The sequence below is a fragment of the Xiphophorus maculatus genome, chromosome 8, assembly GCF_002775205.1.
Source record: "Xiphophorus maculatus strain JP 163 A chromosome 8, X_maculatus-5.0-male, whole genome shotgun sequence".
NCBI lineage: Eukaryota > Metazoa > Chordata > Actinopteri > Cyprinodontiformes > Poeciliidae > Xiphophorus > Xiphophorus maculatus.
The window spans coordinates 18,413,503-18,433,640 of NC_036450.1; the positions used below are offsets into that span (position 1 = coordinate 18,413,503).

Below are 20,138 nucleotides of genomic sequence, written 5' to 3' on the forward strand. Positions count from 1 at the left end.
AAAACATAATAGCCCACTGAACCCTAACAACTTGCTCCAAGTATTTACAAACTTTTGATCGCTGTTCTGTGTAAAATGGTTTAAATGAAGCCACATCCTTGCCACAGCATGATTTATGAGTTAAGTCCAGACTTTGACTAGGCCACTCTAAAACCCTAATTTATGTTGAGCTCTGTTGGCATTCAGAGAGGCGGGAATGTTTGTGTCATATAGATCATGACTGATGTTTTTGTCCTCTAACAAAAATAAGATGCAGAAGATGGTGGGAGATAAAATACTGTTAGATCTGATATTAGTTGTATGAATAATTGGATTAGATGATGAAAAAAGGCAAGAAAATCTAATCTTTATAATATAAATTTGTATATAGTAATTGTTTAATTTAGTGAGTCAAAATTAAGATTTTTATATTTTGAAATGTGAAAAAAGAAATTCAAAAGAAGTCATTTTGAATCACAAAGCTGAATTATTCTCTCAGAATATTCATCAGGCATATTAAGAAAAATATTTTACCTCGGTGTAAAGAAATGGTTTCCTTAAAGATCTTAGAGTCCCTAAAATTCACAATAAACTTTATAGATTCTGTTTGGTAAGAATCTGAGTGAAAATAGACAGAAAATAAAAATATTATCAGAAATATTTTCAGATAATTAAATTGTGACTAAATCTAAATTAAATTTTATTCAAAGGTCCTAACAGTAATTTAAAATGTGCTGTCAAAATTAGCTGGAAAATTCATGGATTTGAGAAAAAACTGTGAATGTCAATAATATGACTGTATTTATTTACCAAAACACAATTACATAAGACAACATTCAATGTGAAGGCATGCGAAAATAATATGAGAGGGAAATAAAACATCAGAAAAGTAATATTTTGAATATGCATCAATAAGCCAATATAACATGGTACAGATGGCTGCTCTACATTCAGACAAAAATAAAGTGCACAGAAATATAATGGGGTTTTTTTCTCCCCTGTAAGAGTCACAGACAGAATGATGTAAGCCTTATCTAAATTAAACATTGTCGGCACAAATAAACCATGAGTAAAATGTCTTTTGTGGATCCGAACATGCTGCAGTAGATTCATATCTGCAACAGCTGACTGCCGTCCTTCAGTGTTTCCCACAAGGCTGCCTCTGTCGGTTTTAATGGCCAGGGAAATCTTCCCACACTCCCACAAGCATGTTTGCCCTAACAAGAAGGTTTGCAGATTATCAGTAACGGTGAGCAATGTTTCCCGACAAAGGCGAGAAGTATCACCGAAGATGACCACTTTGTTTGTACAGTATTAGTTTGTTTTGTGTCAAAAAATGCATCAATGCCAAATATCCTGTCTGTGAGTTACAGGCCTGACCTCCATCTGTGTCCGATGGCTGAATGCAGCAATGCGCAGTGTTACTGTAACACTGCGCACTGTAAAAGAGGACACTTTTCAGACATTGCCTGTTGTTGTTATTGAAAAGAAGACACAGAAAGGTCACAGAAAAGAAAAAAACAGTAAAAAGATGCGCCTTTGCTTATTATTGTATTGGGTCGATGTTTGCAGCAAATACTAAAACAGCCTTTGGGAAAGAGAACCACAGAAAATCTGCTCTGAATCCATCTTGTTTCTCAGGTTGCAAAGGTTTTGTCCTAAGCACTGAAAGCACTTAAAATATGTGCTTTTAATTTGGTTTTGGAGTCCAGTTTTATTCTGTACCATGGATTTTGCCCTGTACTTTGACTAGACCATTCTGATAAATGAATGTCTCTGAATCATTTCTATCTTTTAGATTCCCTTGGTTGACTGCGGAGATCAATTAAAGTGCATCACTGACCTCTCCCTCACGGCAGTGCCGAGCGAGAAAAGGTATTGATTGCTCAATAGGATTAAAACATAAAAGTTTCCTACCATCCTTGCACATTGTCAGAAGGGAACATGAGGAAAAACTGTCATTTGTTTTAATGTAAAAGATAAACATTTAAAGCGATTGGAAGATGAAATGTGTAAGAGACATCAACAGCTGCCTTCTGATATTTGGAGTCATGTAGTTTTATTTAGAAGTGAACCGGAGCGTGACTGCCCCTCTGTGGGAAAACAAGAACATGACAGTCAGTCGTGTTGACACTTTGTGTGTGTGTGTGTGCGTGTGTGTGTGTGTGTGTGTTTCTCCAGCATGCTGATCCCAGTCAAATCAAAAGATAAGCTTGACGTGAAAATTGACATCATCAACAAAAAAGACAATGCCTACAACACCAAGGTTATTCTCAACTTCACACCAAATATTAACTATGTTAAAGTCGAGGTAAGATTTCTGCTTTCTTCTTCTTTTTTTTTAATGGAAGAATGTCAAAAGAAAAACTATGTTTAATTATGTCATATTTTGCCTTTTCAGCCAGAGAAAGAGTGCACTCCGGATCACATGAAGGTGGAGTGCGCTGTTGGATATCCCTTCCTAGGAAGTAATGCTAAGGTAAGATTTAGGTTTAGTTTTAGAAGCTACACTCACTTTACATTTCACTTTACTTATGTTATTAAATTTCAACGTGTCATTTCAACAGGAAAGTTTTAAAGTGAGATTTGAGACAGACTCAACTCACATATATGAGAACATTCACATCAATGTGACAACTATAAGGTGAGCCTGTCATCTTTTTTGCTGCACATTATTGGAATATGGAATATGGATTGTTAAAGTGACTATTTGTGTGAAAATATTGACAAAACAAAAATGACTCTTACAGTGACAGTGAAGAGAATCCGAATACCCTCCATGACAACAATGTGGAAATCTCCCTCCCAGTGAAATATGAAGCTGGAGTCATATTCAGTGTGTAAGTATCTGTGGAAATCTGTGCAGATAAATTAACATAATCATGAGTTTAACAGGGAATTCAGTAAAGCAAAGATATTTGCTTAGTTTTTGTACATGTTTTGGTAGTGTAATAATTTGTTAAATTTTGTCAGAATAAGTCAATATATGTAAAATATCAGAAACTAATGTGTATCCTGTCTGGAAATACATTCATTGTTACCTTTGTATGCTGTTTTTCACAGTTATTACTGCTGCCAAAAAAATTCACAAAAAGGGAGCATGTAAATGTATTGTTCAAAATCAAGAAACGATTAAAAGACAATAAACAGAGTTGCTATTAAAATTCACAACTATGAAGTTCATCTGCAGCAGCCATTACTTTTCCATCAGTACTAATAAATCTGATCACATAAATAATCTCATAGGAAGGAATCATTTTTGATGTAATTAAATTGAGACAAAAAAATCCCAAGTCAGAATACAAAAGTGGATTTGATTTAAGAGGTAGTGTGTTCGCTGAGGATTTTCTTTTGTGAAGTAGAATTAGCACCATGTAAACTAAAAACCGCTCATTTTCTATGAATATTTTTAGCAAAGCGGCATATATAAACCTCATTAGAAAGATGTTAATTGTACAAATATCCATTTCTGCATCATTCATCATTATTATTTTTGTAATAATAATGACCTTTAAGTAAAGCAACATATAACGGTTGATGCAGTCAAGATGAGTTAGTGAAGTCTCATTTATTTTCTTATATATGTACGAGTAAAAATTCTAACTTTGATGCTCAAACATCAAACCTTGTTCAGGTTAATGTTTGCTGCCCCCAAGTGGCCAAACTGTGATTTAGCAAGTTTAATATCTTGTTGCATATCATATTCATTTTTAAATATGCAATCCTTTAGGAGTCATGCAGAAAAGCATATAATAATTAAAGATGGTGAACAGTACTCCTTGAAAGACAGTGACTTTGGGAGAATGACAGAGGAGGTCAACATCAGCTACACGGTAACACAAATAAAATATGACGTTTTTTTTACATACTTTTATATGTTGTAGTTGAAATATGTTGTCGACTCATCCACCTTTTATCTTTCAGGTGGAAAAGGCAGGTAGTACCCTCACTCCACCTCTTGACCTTAAAGTGATGTACCCTTATCGGTCTCCTCTAGACAACGTGTTACTGTTCTGGACAAGCGTCGTCTCCAGCACTGGGGTATGTACACACACAGAAATAATATATCTAAATTGCAAAAAATGATTCTCATGTCAGCTTCTCACTGCTCTGCAGGTAAAATGTAAAGAACCCCCGGCCCCTAAACACAACAAACCAAAAAAGGAAACTCTCACTCGCTTCCTACTGGTTAGTGGTCAGATGTTAGCTTCAGCGGCTGCTGAGACGCTGCCGTTCTTTTCTGACTGGTGGGTGTGATGTTCTTTGCAGGAATGTGGACAAACACAATGCGACTCATTCAGCTGCTTCATCCCTGAAACCAATAAGAGTCAGGTCAACGTTACCTTCAAAGTGTGGAAGCCGACGTTCATTGAGGTCAGATCAGATGTTGGCACTTATTCTGACCTACAATGTGTTGAGATTAAATGGTATAATGTGAGTAATGGCAACGTGACGAGGTGCTTTTTCTTACAGGGTGAGTTCTCTAGTTTAAAGATGATGGTGAACGCAACGTTGACGTTCAAACAGAGTCATTTGTTTGAACTGGGCAGCAACGCAAAAAATAGAAATGTAAGTCGTGTTTGGGATTATATTCTTGAAATTGTCACATCAGTTACTTAATGCACTTGTTTGTAAGGATGTATGCAAGTGCTGAGTTCATGTTTGCTTGTGCTTGCCAGGTGACGATCCCGATTTCAAAGGAAACGGTTGGAGGAATCCCTATTTGGATCATCATCATCAGTATCTTGATAGGATTGTTGATCTTGGCGCTTATTATTTTCATTTTCTGGAAGGTAATATTTCATGCCTCATGTCATGTTAATTGTCTAATCTCCTAAAAAGTTTGTTACACATTTTCAGTTAAGAAAAAAGCAGGTCTTGAAGAACAGTCTTGCCCTCTAAACAAATTGGTTGAGCATAGATAATTAAAACATGGAAAAATAACAACAGCAGAGCTTTTCAGCTCTGCTCACAAAACGAGTATCTCTGCTTAGCTGCATCTTCTGGCCGCAAACAAACTAAAACAAATTGGAGTGCCAAAAAAAAAAAAGTCAAGGTGAGCTCAAAAATTATATTGTTAAATTCAAAATTCTCAAAACTATAAGCTCTACTGTGGGTAATAATGTTCTCTTTTCCATCAATAGTCACTATCTGCACAAGATCTTTTACTTTTGCTCTGGGATTCATATGCACATTTAGCACCAAAATACACCATAATGAAAGTGGCAAGACAATTCAATGGACTTCCACTCATACATAGATTTTTGGATAAATTTCTCTGCTTGATATCTTGATTTCCTCTGTATGTCACTTAAGGAGGCAATGTGTTTGAGGTACACCTTAAAATACATTGAGGTTCACCTCCATTTATATAAACCATGACATCATCTTCTTGGTTCTCCTAAATTGCTTAAATGCGTAGTAATCGTAGTGCATGTGAATTTCTGAATTTAAGGAAGATAATCAACTATAACAACTATCATTATTCTGGCATTTAGATTTAGCATTTTTGGTCATTCTAACTAACCTGAAACAGGAGAAGTTTAAAGAATGAAATGTCAGACAGGCGGAACAAAATGGGTATGTCTTGGTTTTTAAAAGGGCATGTGAATATTTATTCTCAACTCTGTTGATATGTTGGTCTGTAAATCAGTCCCTGTGTAACTAAATCCTCTGTTTCTGCAGCTTGGCTTCTTTAAGAGAAAAACCAGGGACTATTCAAAGGAAGAGATGTCTGATTGAGGTATTCGGACCACTGAATTGCAAGCTGCGCTTTAAGAGAACCCAAAGACACCTCAGAGCTGTGGCATATGGACTATCAGGGAAAAAAAAGGAGTCAACATCACTATTTTCTACATTGTCATGTGTCACATAGCAACGGAAAAAATCTCTCAACTGCTTCTCAGTGCTGCTTGGAGCAGCTGGTTGTAATATTTGGGCTTCTCTGGTGGGGACCACAGAAGAGCCAAAGACACTGACTGTAAATCACTGTAAATGTGACGTATTTGCTTTCTGATTTCACTTATGTTGTTGTTGTTTTTTACCAGCCTGTTGATAAAGTAACATCATTTTATTATTTTAATTTTTTTGTTGTTGTTGTTGCTATAGGTTCATTCTAATCTCTGATGGCTTCACTAAAGCTTTAGTGAAAAAAGTACTCAGGTTTTTCACCATAAAAATCCAAAGTTACCTAATTCACCAAAAAAAAAAAAAACCCAAAAAAACTTGACATTACAGTGAAAACACCAAAGGATGAAAAAGAAAAAATAAGTCTATATTAACTTTATTTTTTACATGAGCTCTGAGTCCCATTTTCAAACATGTTTGCTTGATGAATTTTAGGAGACACTGTATTTTTAAGCATTCCTATAGCATTTTGTTGTTTTGTCAGCGTAGTTAAATATCATGGCACATCTTTTATTTTTCAGTTAGCTCCAGTAATTAAGTGTAATTATCACCAGGAAAGCCTTCTGTGAGTGTACTGTAAATAGAAGAAGTAATGGATGTAAAGCTGTAAAATGTACAGAATTATTTTGCATTGTATTTAATGTTTTGTGTGACAGGTGATTTTGCTCAGGTGCTAAAAGAATGATAAAAGGTGACCTTTGCTTTGGACACAATAAAAAAGAAAAAGCTATCCGGCTTTAGATTTTATGCACATATGTAAATAAGGTTATATTTTGATAGAAAAAAATAAATTTGATACTATCATCTGCTTAAACATAGATGGAGGCTAATGTTTTTATCAAGCAGTTTGGCTTACTTGATGGAAAATTGTATTTCAAACTTATTTCTTGTCGTTTTATTGCAGAATAGATGATATTTTCTAAATTTGGAAGAAATGTTTGCCTATGAACCATTGTTTTTATTTTCAAAGCCCCTTCTCACCTGCATGAAACCCACTGTGGTTCACTCACTCCACAGTGGGGTACATAATGCTTTTTCAGTCAGGTTGTTCACCTTTTTTTCTACTTTCCCTACCATAGCTGTAAAGAATAATGTTAAGGGCAAGAAAAGATAGCTTTTGAATATTTTTATACTCAGCGGCTCTCACCCTCCACAATAGACACATGAAGCACAGGTATTAAATTGTGTATTACGCAGAATGTATGGCCACGTCTGGTTTATGCAAGAGGGTGGAGCAAAAGGCACAAAGTGAAAGTTGTGAGCTCATGGCCAGCTTTCTGTACTGCTGTGAAGTCTTCATTGTAATGCACTGGTTTGTCAGAGGTTATGTATGTCGTCATTAGCACAAAAATCGTCTGAAAAATATCCACTAAATAAAGATTTTTTTTATTCAACATATTTTGAACAGTGGTCCTTAATTCTTCTCGAAGTTTACTTGCAATGACGTTTGTCTTTTAAAAGAAAATAATAATTAGTTTGTAGAACAACATAAGTTATTAAATGCAAATAACCAATTCTGGTAATTCACTGATGAACACATCAAAATCTGAACAAAAATTTAATAAGTTATTTACTCTTTATTGTAGAATTTGCTGCTTTGTCATGTTTTACATAGATGGAAACTGGAAATATGTTACCTTTCTATGTTAATTATCAACATGGTTGATAATCCTGAGCACTGAATTGTATAACTGATATTGACTAAATATTAGGTTTTACAAAGTAATGGAAAAAAAAACAGAACAGTTCAGTCACATCTTAATAAATAAAAGTAGGATTAAAAGGTAACTTATCTTATTAATTCAGTAAATTTGTACAGAGTGATCTACTTCAAGTGTTTATTTCTGTTATTTTGGATAGTTATGAGTTACAGATTTGAAAATCTAAAATTCAGTTTCCAAGAAAGTAAGAATATTACATTTAAAAAAATTAAATGAAGATATTTTTGAAATGTTATGCTGTCGACATCCTATGTCCTTAGTCATTTGGAGGTTTGATGAGTTGACAGTTTTTCAGCTGAAGCTAAAAAGTTCTTGCTAAAGAAGCCAGCTGTTGACAGAGGACTGTATCTGAGCATATTATTGTAAAGTGTGGTGAAGGAAAAAAGTGAGGTCAAAATAGGGTCTCAGAATCTGGAGGAAGAATTAAAATGGCATAAGATCCACGTTGTTCCTGTGTGACTTTGAGTCAAATAATCTTTTGGTGTCGGTTTTGACACCAGAAGATGGGTAAAGAATAATTAAAATATTGATTGATCAAATGCAGCTTTACTGTTTTGTCAAGTCCAAAGTCAGCACAACCACACACTATGACGTTTAACGCTTCTTTCTATTAAGCCAGTATGCAAACCTTCAAATTGTATTACTCAAAAAGATTTTCCATTATGTTTAAATGTATTGATTTGAATCTTATTAGAAACAAATATGAACGTCTTCATATACATTTTTGGTATTCCAGAAAATTGCGAATTCCTGAATTATATTTTCTGTTAGCGGTTATCTGACTACACTGTAGTTCTACAGCTTTTTCTTAACATATTTTTTTTATTGATGAACATTAGAAACAAACGTTTTTTAAATAACACAACAAGCAACAAGCCTCTGAGTTGCATTTCGTTAATGCAAAGTATGATTCTGCAAGTCAAAGCCCAGGGCTAAGTGACTCTTATTGCGCAAGTATCGAAGAGCGCCCCCTGGTGTCCACCCTTCGCAACATACGGCCATAAAGTGACACTCTGGGACGGGAAGCAGAACAAACTGTAAGCTGCTGGGGATCCATCTTGCTCGGAAAAGAGACGAGGTTGGAGTGGTTTACCAGCCAAGAGTCACAAAAACTGTATCGTTCCTCCCTGAAAGCGCTGGGGAGCCCGAAGAGGGGCTGTGTCGCTGTTTGTAGGATGTCCCGACATGAGGGTGAGTTAATAAACGGATCCTCGGCGCCCGGGATGGGGACTACTTTACCTGATCGGCTAGCTCCATGACTAGCTTCGCTAAGGGCTTTTTCGTGTTAGGAGGGGTAGTTGCGCTTTTCTTGGCGGGCTTCCAAGCCTGTCCCTTGACTTTTTATATTTGCTGTCAGCAGCGCTGGTGGTCATGTGCCTGTCATGTAAAAGTATCTGTTGTAACCTCGCTCAACCTGTTCGCAATGAGACAGCAGCAGTTAGCAGCTAGCCGCGGCTAGGTGCTACATTACCTTGTATTAGCCGGGCTAGCTGAGAAGGCTAATCTATGCGAATACCAGAAGCCTTTGGTTTTAGTTAGGACTTCCCAGTACTTACACTCTCGTAAATCAGTTTTATACCAAAACACGCATTAAAAACTGTTATAGTATTTATCCTACGTGTCCATAAAACCCGAAACTACAATGTTATAAGCTCTTTATAATGTTGTATGTTAGTGCACTGTCACTAAAAGACAGAAACTCTGAGGCCTCTGATCAGAAACCAGTCTATTCAGATATAAGTTACAGTGTTTTTGTCTGGAGTTAGCCGAGTTTTTTTTCTCCCGTGGAATCACTGATGAGTCACCTTTTAAAGTTGTAGAGTTTAGTCGATGAGCATACAAATATTTCCCACCTAAAGTTTTGATCACAGTTGTCTTACAGTGAACAAACTATTTATTATGAGCATATTTTTTTCTGGTCTGTACGAATCTTGCGTCTCATGCTATTTAACCACCAAACTTATCATAAACTTATCAAGTAAACCTGATAGTGGAATTATGTCTGATGGGGTCAGTGCAAACAAAAGTAATATCCCCTTTTTAAGCCATTTGCAGTCTTTTAAAAATATTTCACCAGTCACAGGAAATACTCTTAATAGTTGTTTACATCACAAGCTGGCCAAATATGGCATTTTCTGACTCTCCATTGAAATGTGTGTGTAATGTATCAGTAAAATCAGTTGTTTTCATTGTATTTTATGTAGAAACAGAAAGTGTAACAAGTTTTAACACTACAGAAATTATAACTGTTATATTTTTTTGTAACAATAAGTTATTTTGATTAATGCAGAGTTAAGTTAAAGATGGATAAAAAAAACAAGAAGAGCAGTTTTTAAGTGCTTATTTTTAAATAATGTTCTGTTTTGCGAGAATAATAAGTTGATAATAGCCCGACCACCTGGTCCAATAGTCAGTCTTGCAGTTATCCTTAATCATTTGTACCGTCATACCTGAAAAATTATATGGCCTAAACATATTTCCAACATATTTCATGCAAGACCTTCAATATTCTTGAAGATCTTTGTTTTAGACTTTGAAAAAGTTCTAACTTTCTCCATATTTTCCGTACTGGGCCTTAAATTACTTATAGATAATGATGTTTTTGAGAAATAACTTGATGGTATTTTTTTCTGTGAGATGTAGTTCTGATTTGTGTTTTTCTTTAGGCTGTCGCAACTTAACAGGCCTGGGAAACTTTAACAAGTTCTCCATGAACTTGTAGGGAAAACATTTATTTCATTAGTCGGCTAAAACCCTTTATCAGTAACTCTGTGCTGTAAAATGAGGCTAAAGTTGCATCATGTAGGTTCAAAAGTGCTTGCTACACATACCAGAACAGAAACTCACACTTTTAATTCGACAGTTCTGTCTAACTTAAGTTAAAGTTAACGCACAACTTGCTTAAGATAAAAAGTAAGAAAAATAAAAGTAAATTTATCTTTTGTAATTTGTAGAGATCTTAAATTCAACATTAAAGTTACTAAATCTTGCAACGATCCTATTCAAACAGCCAAATTAGTTTTCTATTTAGGATGAGAAACGGCCTCCATTCAGCCAGCTGATTGGAAGCGCATTGACCTGAGCGCTTTTACTGGTATTTCATTAGATGGACTTAAAACTGATGGTAAATTTTACAGTTGGAAGCTCTGAAACCCTTTGACAGCAGTGAGTAGCCCATCCTCTCATGAGCTCCTCTCTGTGTTTTCCTTTTTCAGGTGTGAGCTGTGATGCATGTTTAAAGGGCAACTTTAGAGGAAGGAGGTTTAAGTGTCTAATTTGCTACGACTACGACCTGTGTGCATCGTGCTACGAGAGCGGGGCCACCACAACACGACACACCACAGAGCATCCCATGCAGTGTATATTAACCAGAGTAGACTATGGTAAGCCCCTATCGAGGGAAACTTGAGCATCCTATCGAGTCCATGCGGATTTAATATCTTTATTTCTCTGGCTGTCACGAACAGATGTTTTTATTAATGTTTCTTTTTTTTTGCAGATTTGTATTATGGAGGAGACACCTTTTCGGTGGAACAACCTCAGTCGTTCACATGTCCTTATTGTGGTAAGATGGGCTTCACGGAGACGTCCTTACAGGAGCATGTCACCTCAGAGCATTCGGAGACGTCCACAGAGGTGGTGAGTGTCCTGGGATTTTTTCTTTCGCCCTGCAGGTCGAGCATCAACGCTGTCGCTGATGTGCTGGACGTTATTCAGTCGGCTGAAATGTCTTTGAGACATCTAGAGCTGTGTCTCTTTCCCCTTTTCTTTTCAATGAGACAGACTTTTTATTTGAAGCATCTTTTCTAAATAGTTCTTCAACCTCTCTTAAGAGTCTTTAAAGTGTCAGTTTTATTTAATTTTTCTTTACGTCAAATGTTTTTTCCAGATATTTCAGTTTATTTCTTCCACCTGGTATTTTTCAGCTTAGCGATGTTCCCTACTCATTTTGGAAAAGTTGCAATAGTAGGGGAAAGGAACACAAGAGTATCAAAAACCTGTTGCCATAAATTTACTGCAAGTTTTAGTATTTTATACTTCAAGGTGGCTGCAAATGACCATACACAAATGGCGTTTATTACAATGTCTGATGCTTTACACTTTGTGCATTCTGCATTCAAACCATGAGCCACTAAGGCTGAGAAAACTTGAGTTTAATTCAGTCATGTAGGTGCATGTAAAATAGAAATGATTTCAGGCTTCTCCCTTTTATTTTACGGCGTCTCTCTCTAAAAGTGAGAGATAGGCTGGAAATATTAGAAAGTATGGAACCAGTCAAAACCACACCAAAGTGCCTGGGGTGCTGGGTGCCATGATAACACGGTTTATTTAGTTGAGAACAGCTCATAAAAAACGGTGGCAAGTAATTAATGATAAATTATGCCTTTTTAAACTTGTTCTGACGGTCTTATGCCATAAATATGCCATTTGGTTATTTGAATGCATTAATCATCTAGTGTGATTAATGCATCACAGGGATGATACTTAAGGAGTTTTTTTTTATTGCAAATCAGTGAGAAAAAAGAGTGGATCTGGACATCAATTGAAGACCCACATCAACACTTTGCCAACCCAGAGTTCATTGTCTTCATGATGGTGTTTATTACATATGAACTATTTATAATATCTGAGATCTGACTGATTAGAAACACCGCAGACGTTCATTTTTAAAGGAATGGGATAATATGTGGAGAGCTATTTTGACACATCCAGGTCATGTATGTAGAACATCTGATGTCTCATGTAGTCAGATGTATCAGTCCTTTTAAAAATGGTTCTGTATGTAACACATGTTGCTCTTTGGAGGCATCGAGTGCCTGAAATGTTACTTTGTCAAAGTTTTGATGTGGGAGCTGGAAATGGACCATGACTCTTTGCACACATCTTTCATCCAGCTTCCTATTCATGCTAACAAAAAGGTGTTTCCACTTCAGGAAGCTTTTCAGGAACCAGTGTTGTTTTCTGGAGTAGTTTTAAAGAAGACATCTTCCCAAGATGTTGAAATCTACCCAGACATGGAGGTGAAACCTCTTTGATGGGCCCAAGCATTTCTTACCAGTTAAATATTCACCCCCATTTAGTTTTAGTCATCTATCTTTCCTCTTTGTAATTCATATTTACTGGAAATATATATTACTAAAACAATGTTCTCTATTGTTTGGAAACACAGGTAATTGAGTTTGAGTTTAAATACATGATTAAATCTGCCACTCCTCGTGGAAATATATAAAGTACGGCTTTCAGCGTCTGCACAAATGCTTCATAAAAACATCCCTTAAATCTTTTTCATAAAGAGATTTTAATTGGTTGAAATATTTTTTTTTTATGTTTATGTGGTGTGGTACAGATGGCACTAGTCACAACTCCTCAAATATTCATTTATTGTTTGAGGGAGCAAACTTACAATGACACTGTCACTGCAGCTGCTGCTGTATGAGTGGTTTGTCTCCCTGAGATGCACATCTGACAGGCTTCAATTATTGAAAGTCTTGGGATTACTGCAAACATCATCTGAGTTAAAACTGGTGGGAGTTATCTACATAATAAGCTTGGTTTAGGAACCCCAAAGTGGAAATGCACATAACGAGTGGCTTTGGTGGAGACAAAAGTTCAGTACAGTTTAGTTCCAAGGAAAAAACACACAATTAGGAGAGTCTGCAAAAACACTTGTTGTGTTTTAAAGAAATATTGTTTCGCTACCTCCTATTTTCTGTCCTATTTATGGACACACACAATCAGGTAATCATTTTCTAACGTAAAGTTATTTGAAATCTGCATAGTCATATATTATTGTTGTATCAATTGTTAGATTGTTGATATTTAAAGATTAAAGTTTGCTGGGCCCATCAGGTTAGAGCAGGAGCTTAGACGTTCTGTCTGTCGTTGGATGAAAAGCTGCCTGCAATGAGCTAATTTGGGCTTTGTTGCATTTTTGGGCCTAGATGGCATCACTGTTGTTCAATAATTGAAATTTAGCATGCAGCTGCTTGTGTTGTTCCATCCAAAGTCCTACGATGTCTCTAAAGGAACCCATCCACTTGCTCTCTCTTCAGATCTGTCCAATCTGCGCTGCCTTGCCAGGAGGCGATCCCAACCATGTGACGGACGACTTTACAGCTCACCTCACCCTGGAGCACAGAGCGCCAAGAGATTTAATATCCTTTTTTTCCCCCCGCGGGACATTTCTGTCTTTTGGCTTGTTCTGATTTAAAGTGATTCACATTTACGTCGTACACTGTCAAGGTTTCACCTTAACAGTCCCCTGTTTACGACGAGTCCAGTAGTGTTCGGCACGTACGTAGGATGTTCCACCCAGGGCGAGGAATAGGTGGCCCCAGAGCTCGACGGACAAATATGCACTTTACTAGCGGCTCCACGGGGGGGCTCTCATCCTCCTCATCACAGAGCTCCACTTACACCCCCAGTAACAGAGAGACAATGGACCCAATCGCAGGTGAGCCTCATATGCAGTACTTTATCTTGTGTTGGCGTCCCTGATGAGCAGAAAAGTTGGTCTTAAAAACACAAATATGTACATTAAATAGGATTCTGCAGTGATAGTTTATATTCTACAGTAACAAAGGTTAGCAAAGTTTGTCAAAACTTAGTTAAAGTAGGACAATTTGAAATAAACATAGGTTTAAATACAAAGTACAAAAATCAGGGTTGCTTCAAGTGGTCAAGGTTAAAAATTAATAGCAATTTTAGAGTATAGAGCCATACACATGTTTTTCAAAACGGATGATCACTTCAGAAACATCTGCTATAAATTATTAGAAAAGTTTTTTTTTAATTTATACTAAATTTGTGTTAGTATAGGGTTGGCAGCTCTAGAGGAGATGTGACATTTTGACATCAGGAATGTGCAGGAATCCATCTGTTTGATTAATTACTGTCCATCTGGGGTGTGATCGTAATGATTCCACTGAGTTGCCACATTAAACCTGGTAGAACGATCTCTAGATGTGGATTGCTGCTGAAAAAGTGGATTATTACTAGAAATATCTCTGTGATTCACATTATTTGCTTCTGCACAGCGAAAGGAACCCAGGCAATATCTTTCCTTTGTTTGGCCACTTCAAGCAACTTCGAATGAAACCAGCTGATACTGTAATCATTACACCTGATATATGCTACTTAAGATGGCTCTGGTGATTAAGTATTCCTATTTGTTGACCAAATTACAAACTTTCACTAGGACTTAAAGAATTATGAGATTCATCACCATTGATATTGTTTATCATATTTTCACCTCGTAGCTCATTGGGAGTCACCTTTTTGGTGCAGAAATATGTTGAAACAATCCAACTGTTTAACTTTTTGTATTTTCCATAGACTCAGCTTAGCTATCTTATAAGTGCAAGAAAATTTTATTTAATTTAAATGACAATCATTTCTGATTAAGCTGCCTTTTTGTACCTAAATGATTTGTAGTTCCTTTTTACATCATTTAGCCAATAAAAAATTTGGTTTTAAAAAGGTTGCATACAAGCACGGCACTGAAAATAAATGAAAACGCCTACACTGCAAAAACCAAATCTTACCAAGAAATGTTGGTTTAGTTTCTAGAGCAAATATCTTAGTTTTGTCTTATTAAACGTGTTCAAGCTTACAAGTAACTTTTCAGCAAGATATAGCAGCTTGATTTAATGATTTCTTAGTATTGTTGAAAAGGTACCAGTTAAATATGAAATAATCTGCTGGTGGAACAAGACATTTTAACTTGTATGGGAAAAACATGATCCATTAGCAAATTATTTTCACTTATAACCTGTATTTTTTTTTATCAATCAAAATTTATCAAGAAATAACTGACTTAAAACAAGCTCTTGTTTCATTTTGAAAAGTTACTTGAAAGTTCATACACTTAAAATAAGACAAAACCAATATATTTGTGCTAGAAACCAGTCCGAAAATGCTTAGCTGGATTTTGTGTTATCTAAAGTGTATTATCTAAACACCACTTTAACAAACAAACTCATCCAAAAATTAACTTTTTAAAGGAACGGACTAAAAGTTGCCTTGTGTCTCCTGCAGAGTTGTTGTCTCAGCTGTCCGGTGTGCGGCGGGCTGCGGGGGGCCAGATAAACTCGTCGGGCCCCTCGGCCTCCCAGCTGCAGCAGCTCCAGATGCAGCTGCAGCTGGAGCGGCAGCAGGCGCAGGCAGCCCGGCAGCAGGTAGAGGCGGGCCGCCACGCAACTCGACGTGGCAACAACCCCAACAACACGGGCAACTCTATCCCTCCGCCTAACTCGTCCACTGCCAACACCAGCGCCGTGGGTGATAGCAATCCCGCTTCCTCCTCCCAAAGCTCCCAGTTTCTATTAGCACGGTGAGTGGGGTCAGTCCATCATGCGTGACCCAGTGGTACTCGAAGCCCTTGAACTGTTGTTTGTTTTATTTTGATTTTACGTGACCAAAACAGAGTACATGATTCTCAGTTGGACTTTAGTCTGGACTTTAACATCAATTTGTTTGAATCTAAACCTCAATTTTCAGCTTTTAACAAGCTTTCTTTCTGTATTGCACAGTATTTAGCTCCATACGTCTTTCAGTCAACTGATAATAATGCTTAATGCCCACAGCATGATGCTGCCATGTAACACTGGGAAAGTGGTGTAGGCCTAAAAGTTCAGTTTTGGTCTCATCTGGCAGAGCATATTCTGCCACATGTTACAAATTCTTTCATTTCTCAGTAATTTACAAATTCTTGTCTATCACATTAATGCTAATGAACAACATTGAAGTTTGTGACTTTAATGGATCAAAATGTGAAAACGTTTATGGGTTGTGATTGCATTTGTATGGCTTTGGAGCTTAGACTGAACTGTTCCTGTACATAGATTCAGAGATGTTTAGACCTGCTTATTAACCAGTGAGAGGAGAAAACATGTGATCACAAATAGTCAGGGATTAATGTATATCTTTCACAGGATCAAATGTCACGCATAAAGTAACTTTTTTTTTTTTGTAAAACATCTCAGCTTTGAAGTAAATTAACATGCGTGCTGAATTAATAACTTTAGGGTTGAAGCTACCGATTAATGTAGCCATCAATATTCTGTTGATTATTCCATTGATTAGTCGGTTATAAATCTGAAGAAATTGTCACTTTCTGCAGATTTTTGCATTTAACCACTTGAGCTTTTATACAGCATTAAAAATGTACAAAAATGCAAATAAATAAATGCTTTTTGAATAAGAAAAAAAACATAATTTTTGCCTAAAATCTAATAACGCGACACTTCTTTAGCGTTGATGATTTGTGGCAAAGGATCCATCTACGACTAAACTAATACGTCTAACATTAAGATGTGAAAAGCTCAGCAACTTCTGCTTGACTTGGCATGTATACAGTGTAGGGCTGATCTATGTTTATTAACCAGTTGATATCTGGATTACAAAAGGTGCCTAATAGATTCAGTCTTAGATTCAGAATTTGAACCAGCAGGCTATATTTACATATTTTTTTGTACTGTTTTGGCATAATTATTGATCTGAGTGTGTTCTTTTAACAAATGGCAAGCTTCAGAATCTAATTATTTATTACTAAATCAGTTGATAACTATTCCAACAATCACAATTAATCAGATTAATTGTTTCAATCCTAAATAACTTAACATTCTTTTTTTTTTTTTTCTTTCTTCCAGCTTGAATGAACCCAAGATGTCGGAAGCGGAGCGCCAGTTCCTAGAAGGAGAGCGAGCCGACCGCAGCTTGTTCGTCCAGGAGCTGCTGCTGTCGACGCTGATGCACGAGGAGAGCTCCTCCTCCGACGAGGACGAGCGCCGAGACTTCGCTGACTTCGGAGCCATGGGCTGCGTGGACATCATGCCTTTAGACGTGGCGCTGGAGAACCTCCAGCTCCGAGAGAGCAGCTCTTCGGGGAGGGAGCCTCCGCCGCCTCCTCTTTGATGTCCGAGCATCAAGCAGACTGTGTCCTCTGTGCTGCAACTGTCAGTGAAGGGGCAGCAGACAAGTGCGGTCCTCCCTGGCCCCGCCCTCCTCCTTTTCTCTCTCTCCGTCTCCCTGTCTCTTTCTCCCCTTCTCTCCTCTATCTCCTCAGTTTGTTTTTGGTGATTGTAACTTAAGGCCCGTCACCGTAACTTGTTACATTGTAAACAAAACTAAAAGAGATCAATTGGAATAAAATGTTCATATGGGGAAGGAAGCAAGAGAAGAGATTTATATGAATATAAATATATATATATAAAATATATATGAAGTTGATAATCAATCCACTTAACTTTTCTTTATCAGGTAAGTTCTGCAGGCAGCTTTGCTTCCTGTGACATGTGAAGGGCCCTCCATATAAATACTCCACATTCAGAAGTCATAAGAACACAAGCCCCTCTGATGAAGCTGCTGTGTGTGTTTAATGATCATTAATAAATAAAAAGTGCTTGGATGGGTTACCATAACTTACCGCATGCAGTTATTTGCAGCGTGCATGACCTTTGATGACCCCGTCATCGAAATTTTGTACTTTTTGTTTTTCTTTAAAAATATCCCAAAGCTTTCGACTCTTTCAAACGGTTACATCGAATATGGCTTAAGTAGCATACTGACTCACTTGCAGACATCAGTTTCTTGACTGTCTTGTTAGGGCTTTTTTTTTTTTCATCGAGTATTTCGAAATGAAGAAAAACAACTGGGATCTGGAGAAAACGCCGCGATTTGAGAATCCAGTTTGACTTTTCTGTATTACGGCTGCAGACGCGAAAGCCACGAATGTAAGAAAGGAGTTTTGCCTCTGGATGTTAATCTTTAGTTTGGAGATTTTAAAGCACAGTATAGTTTTTAATTTATGAACGACTTGATCCGGTGCTCCTCCGCTCTGCTTGTGTCAGACCACATGCTTTCAAAGGCTTGTTTGACTTTCGCTGGAGCTTCATTTATTTTCTTTTTTTCCTCCCTCCTCCGTAACTCAACTCTTTTTTTTTAATTTTCTGATTAAAGCTAGCACTTTCTATTTATTTATACCTGTTTTTATGATTTGTTTGAGCCTTGACACGGATCATGCCACCTTCATGCCTCTACTTTTACCCTCTATGTAAAGAAATGTACAATATTTTTTTTTTTTGCGTTAACTTTCATAATGATTCTTTGACATGGGCAGACTTTTTTTAAAGTGTAAATTTAGATTACAATAAATATGGCACACATCTTTTGATGGAAGTGAAAACCTCCGTTCTTTGGCACATTGTCTTTTTTCATATTCGTTTTGTTAAAAGTAATTTGGTAAAATTCCTGAACTTGGGGATGGGCTTATTAGCTTTTCAAATACCACTATTTTGAAAATAAATAGTTATTTCAAATGCTTGTCGCTCAAAGACCAAAAGATCTCTTTTTATTTTTATTTATTTTTTTGTTGTCACAGTTTAGTAAAGCATAGCTTGTGCCTTTTGTGCTTTGTGTACTTAAAAACGTTCATATATAATTTAGACTTGGATATAATTGAAAACATTTATTTCAGTAATTGAAAAGAAAAAGTGGAGTGTATAGATGTAAAACGCAGAGATTGAAATGGGTAGATAGCTTTTTTTAATTTTAATTATTGTTTTTATTTTGAACATGATAAAACGTAGCGGAGCGACACCAGCAGCCGAAGTGGCTTGTCAAAGCTTTGCTGATTGTGGAAACTTCACACAGGATCTCAAACATCTTTGATTCTTCGTCTCCGCCAGAGTTGACGTCGAAACCAAATGCAAAATGTACTTAATCTGAAAAGCAAACGTTTGACCACAGATTAGCCCTTCTTTTTTCTCCTTGGGTAAGGTGATTCTGACATCATCTCTGGTTCAGGAATGGCATAAGGAAAATATTTTTAATGGCTGTTGCCCATGTTGGTTACGCGTATGTTTGTTGTTTTCTTTATTTAGTGCCAATTAACAACAAATGTTGTCTTGAGACATTTACATACAAATTCTGCTTTAGAGTTCTCTCTTCGTTTTTACACTTTTCTCTGTGGCTTTCCTTCCACTCAATTTTCTATTAACATGCTTGCATTCAGCACTCACACAAAAAACAGCCCTGCTCTGTAGCAATTCCATTTTGTTGCTCACTATCCTTCTTGGTGTTATCAACTCCTGTCAATACAACTCAAGCCAGGATTATTCCCAAGAATTTATGTGGGAATAAACACCTCTGCTGAAATCCTTTTGTAATTGCATTTTATTTAGTATTTAATTTCTGTAATTAAATTAAATGAACACTATAATCACCAAAACAAACACTTAAAGCACATGACTGTGCTTAATGAATCCACACAAGTGTCAATTCATGAGCAGAGTTACTAAAAGCTTTTCCCCAATATTGTACTGAGATGCACCTGCACGATTCTGGCAAAAACTCATTGCACTCTTTTCGACAGCGGTGATGCTGAGGCTACTTCTCTATGCAAAATGTTAGCAAACGTTGAGTTCAAAAATGTTCTAGCTCAGCCAAATACCAACTTTTTCAAATACGATCAAAACATTTTGACATTTTTCCTTGTCTTTCACAAATCGTCACCGTCATTTTGGTTTGTCT

At 36.7% G+C, this 20,138-nt stretch overlaps 2 protein-coding genes across 2 annotated transcripts in view; both read left to right on the plus strand.

The window, feature by feature from the left end:
- itga1 (integrin subunit alpha 1) overlaps window positions 1-7,284 on the plus strand; it is a 46,449-nt gene extending 39,165 nt beyond the window's left edge. Inside the window, exons 19-30 of the mRNA XM_014468642.2 lie at window positions 1,778-1,854; window positions 2,161-2,290; window positions 2,381-2,458; window positions 2,547-2,623; window positions 2,730-2,819; window positions 3,710-3,812; window positions 3,904-4,020; window positions 4,096-4,167; window positions 4,249-4,353; window positions 4,453-4,548; window positions 4,659-4,772; window positions 5,665-7,284. Coding sequence (XP_014324128.1) covers window positions 1,778-1,854; window positions 2,161-2,290; window positions 2,381-2,458; window positions 2,547-2,623; window positions 2,730-2,819; window positions 3,710-3,812; window positions 3,904-4,020; window positions 4,096-4,167; window positions 4,249-4,353; window positions 4,453-4,548; window positions 4,659-4,772; window positions 5,665-5,721 — 1,116 coding nt within the window. The 3' untranslated portion in view covers window positions 5,722-7,284. The remainder of the gene's footprint in view (window positions 1-1,777; window positions 1,855-2,160; window positions 2,291-2,380; window positions 2,459-2,546; window positions 2,624-2,729; window positions 2,820-3,709; window positions 3,813-3,903; window positions 4,021-4,095; window positions 4,168-4,248; window positions 4,354-4,452; window positions 4,549-4,658; window positions 4,773-5,664) is intronic.
- Window positions 7,285-8,605: 1,321 nt separating this feature from the next.
- kcmf1 (potassium channel modulatory factor 1) lies at window positions 8,606-18,797 on the plus strand. The gene is made up of 7 exons (XM_005798645.2): window positions 8,606-8,798; window positions 10,823-10,990; window positions 11,107-11,246; window positions 13,661-13,762; window positions 13,878-14,061; window positions 15,645-15,939; window positions 17,258-18,797. The coding sequence occupies exons 1-7, from the start codon at window positions 8,783-8,785 to the stop codon at window positions 17,520-17,522; spliced, it is 1,170 nt and encodes a 389-aa protein (XP_005798702.1). The 5' UTR covers window positions 8,606-8,782; the 3' UTR covers window positions 17,523-18,797.
- Window positions 18,798-20,138: the final 1,341 nt, after the last annotated feature.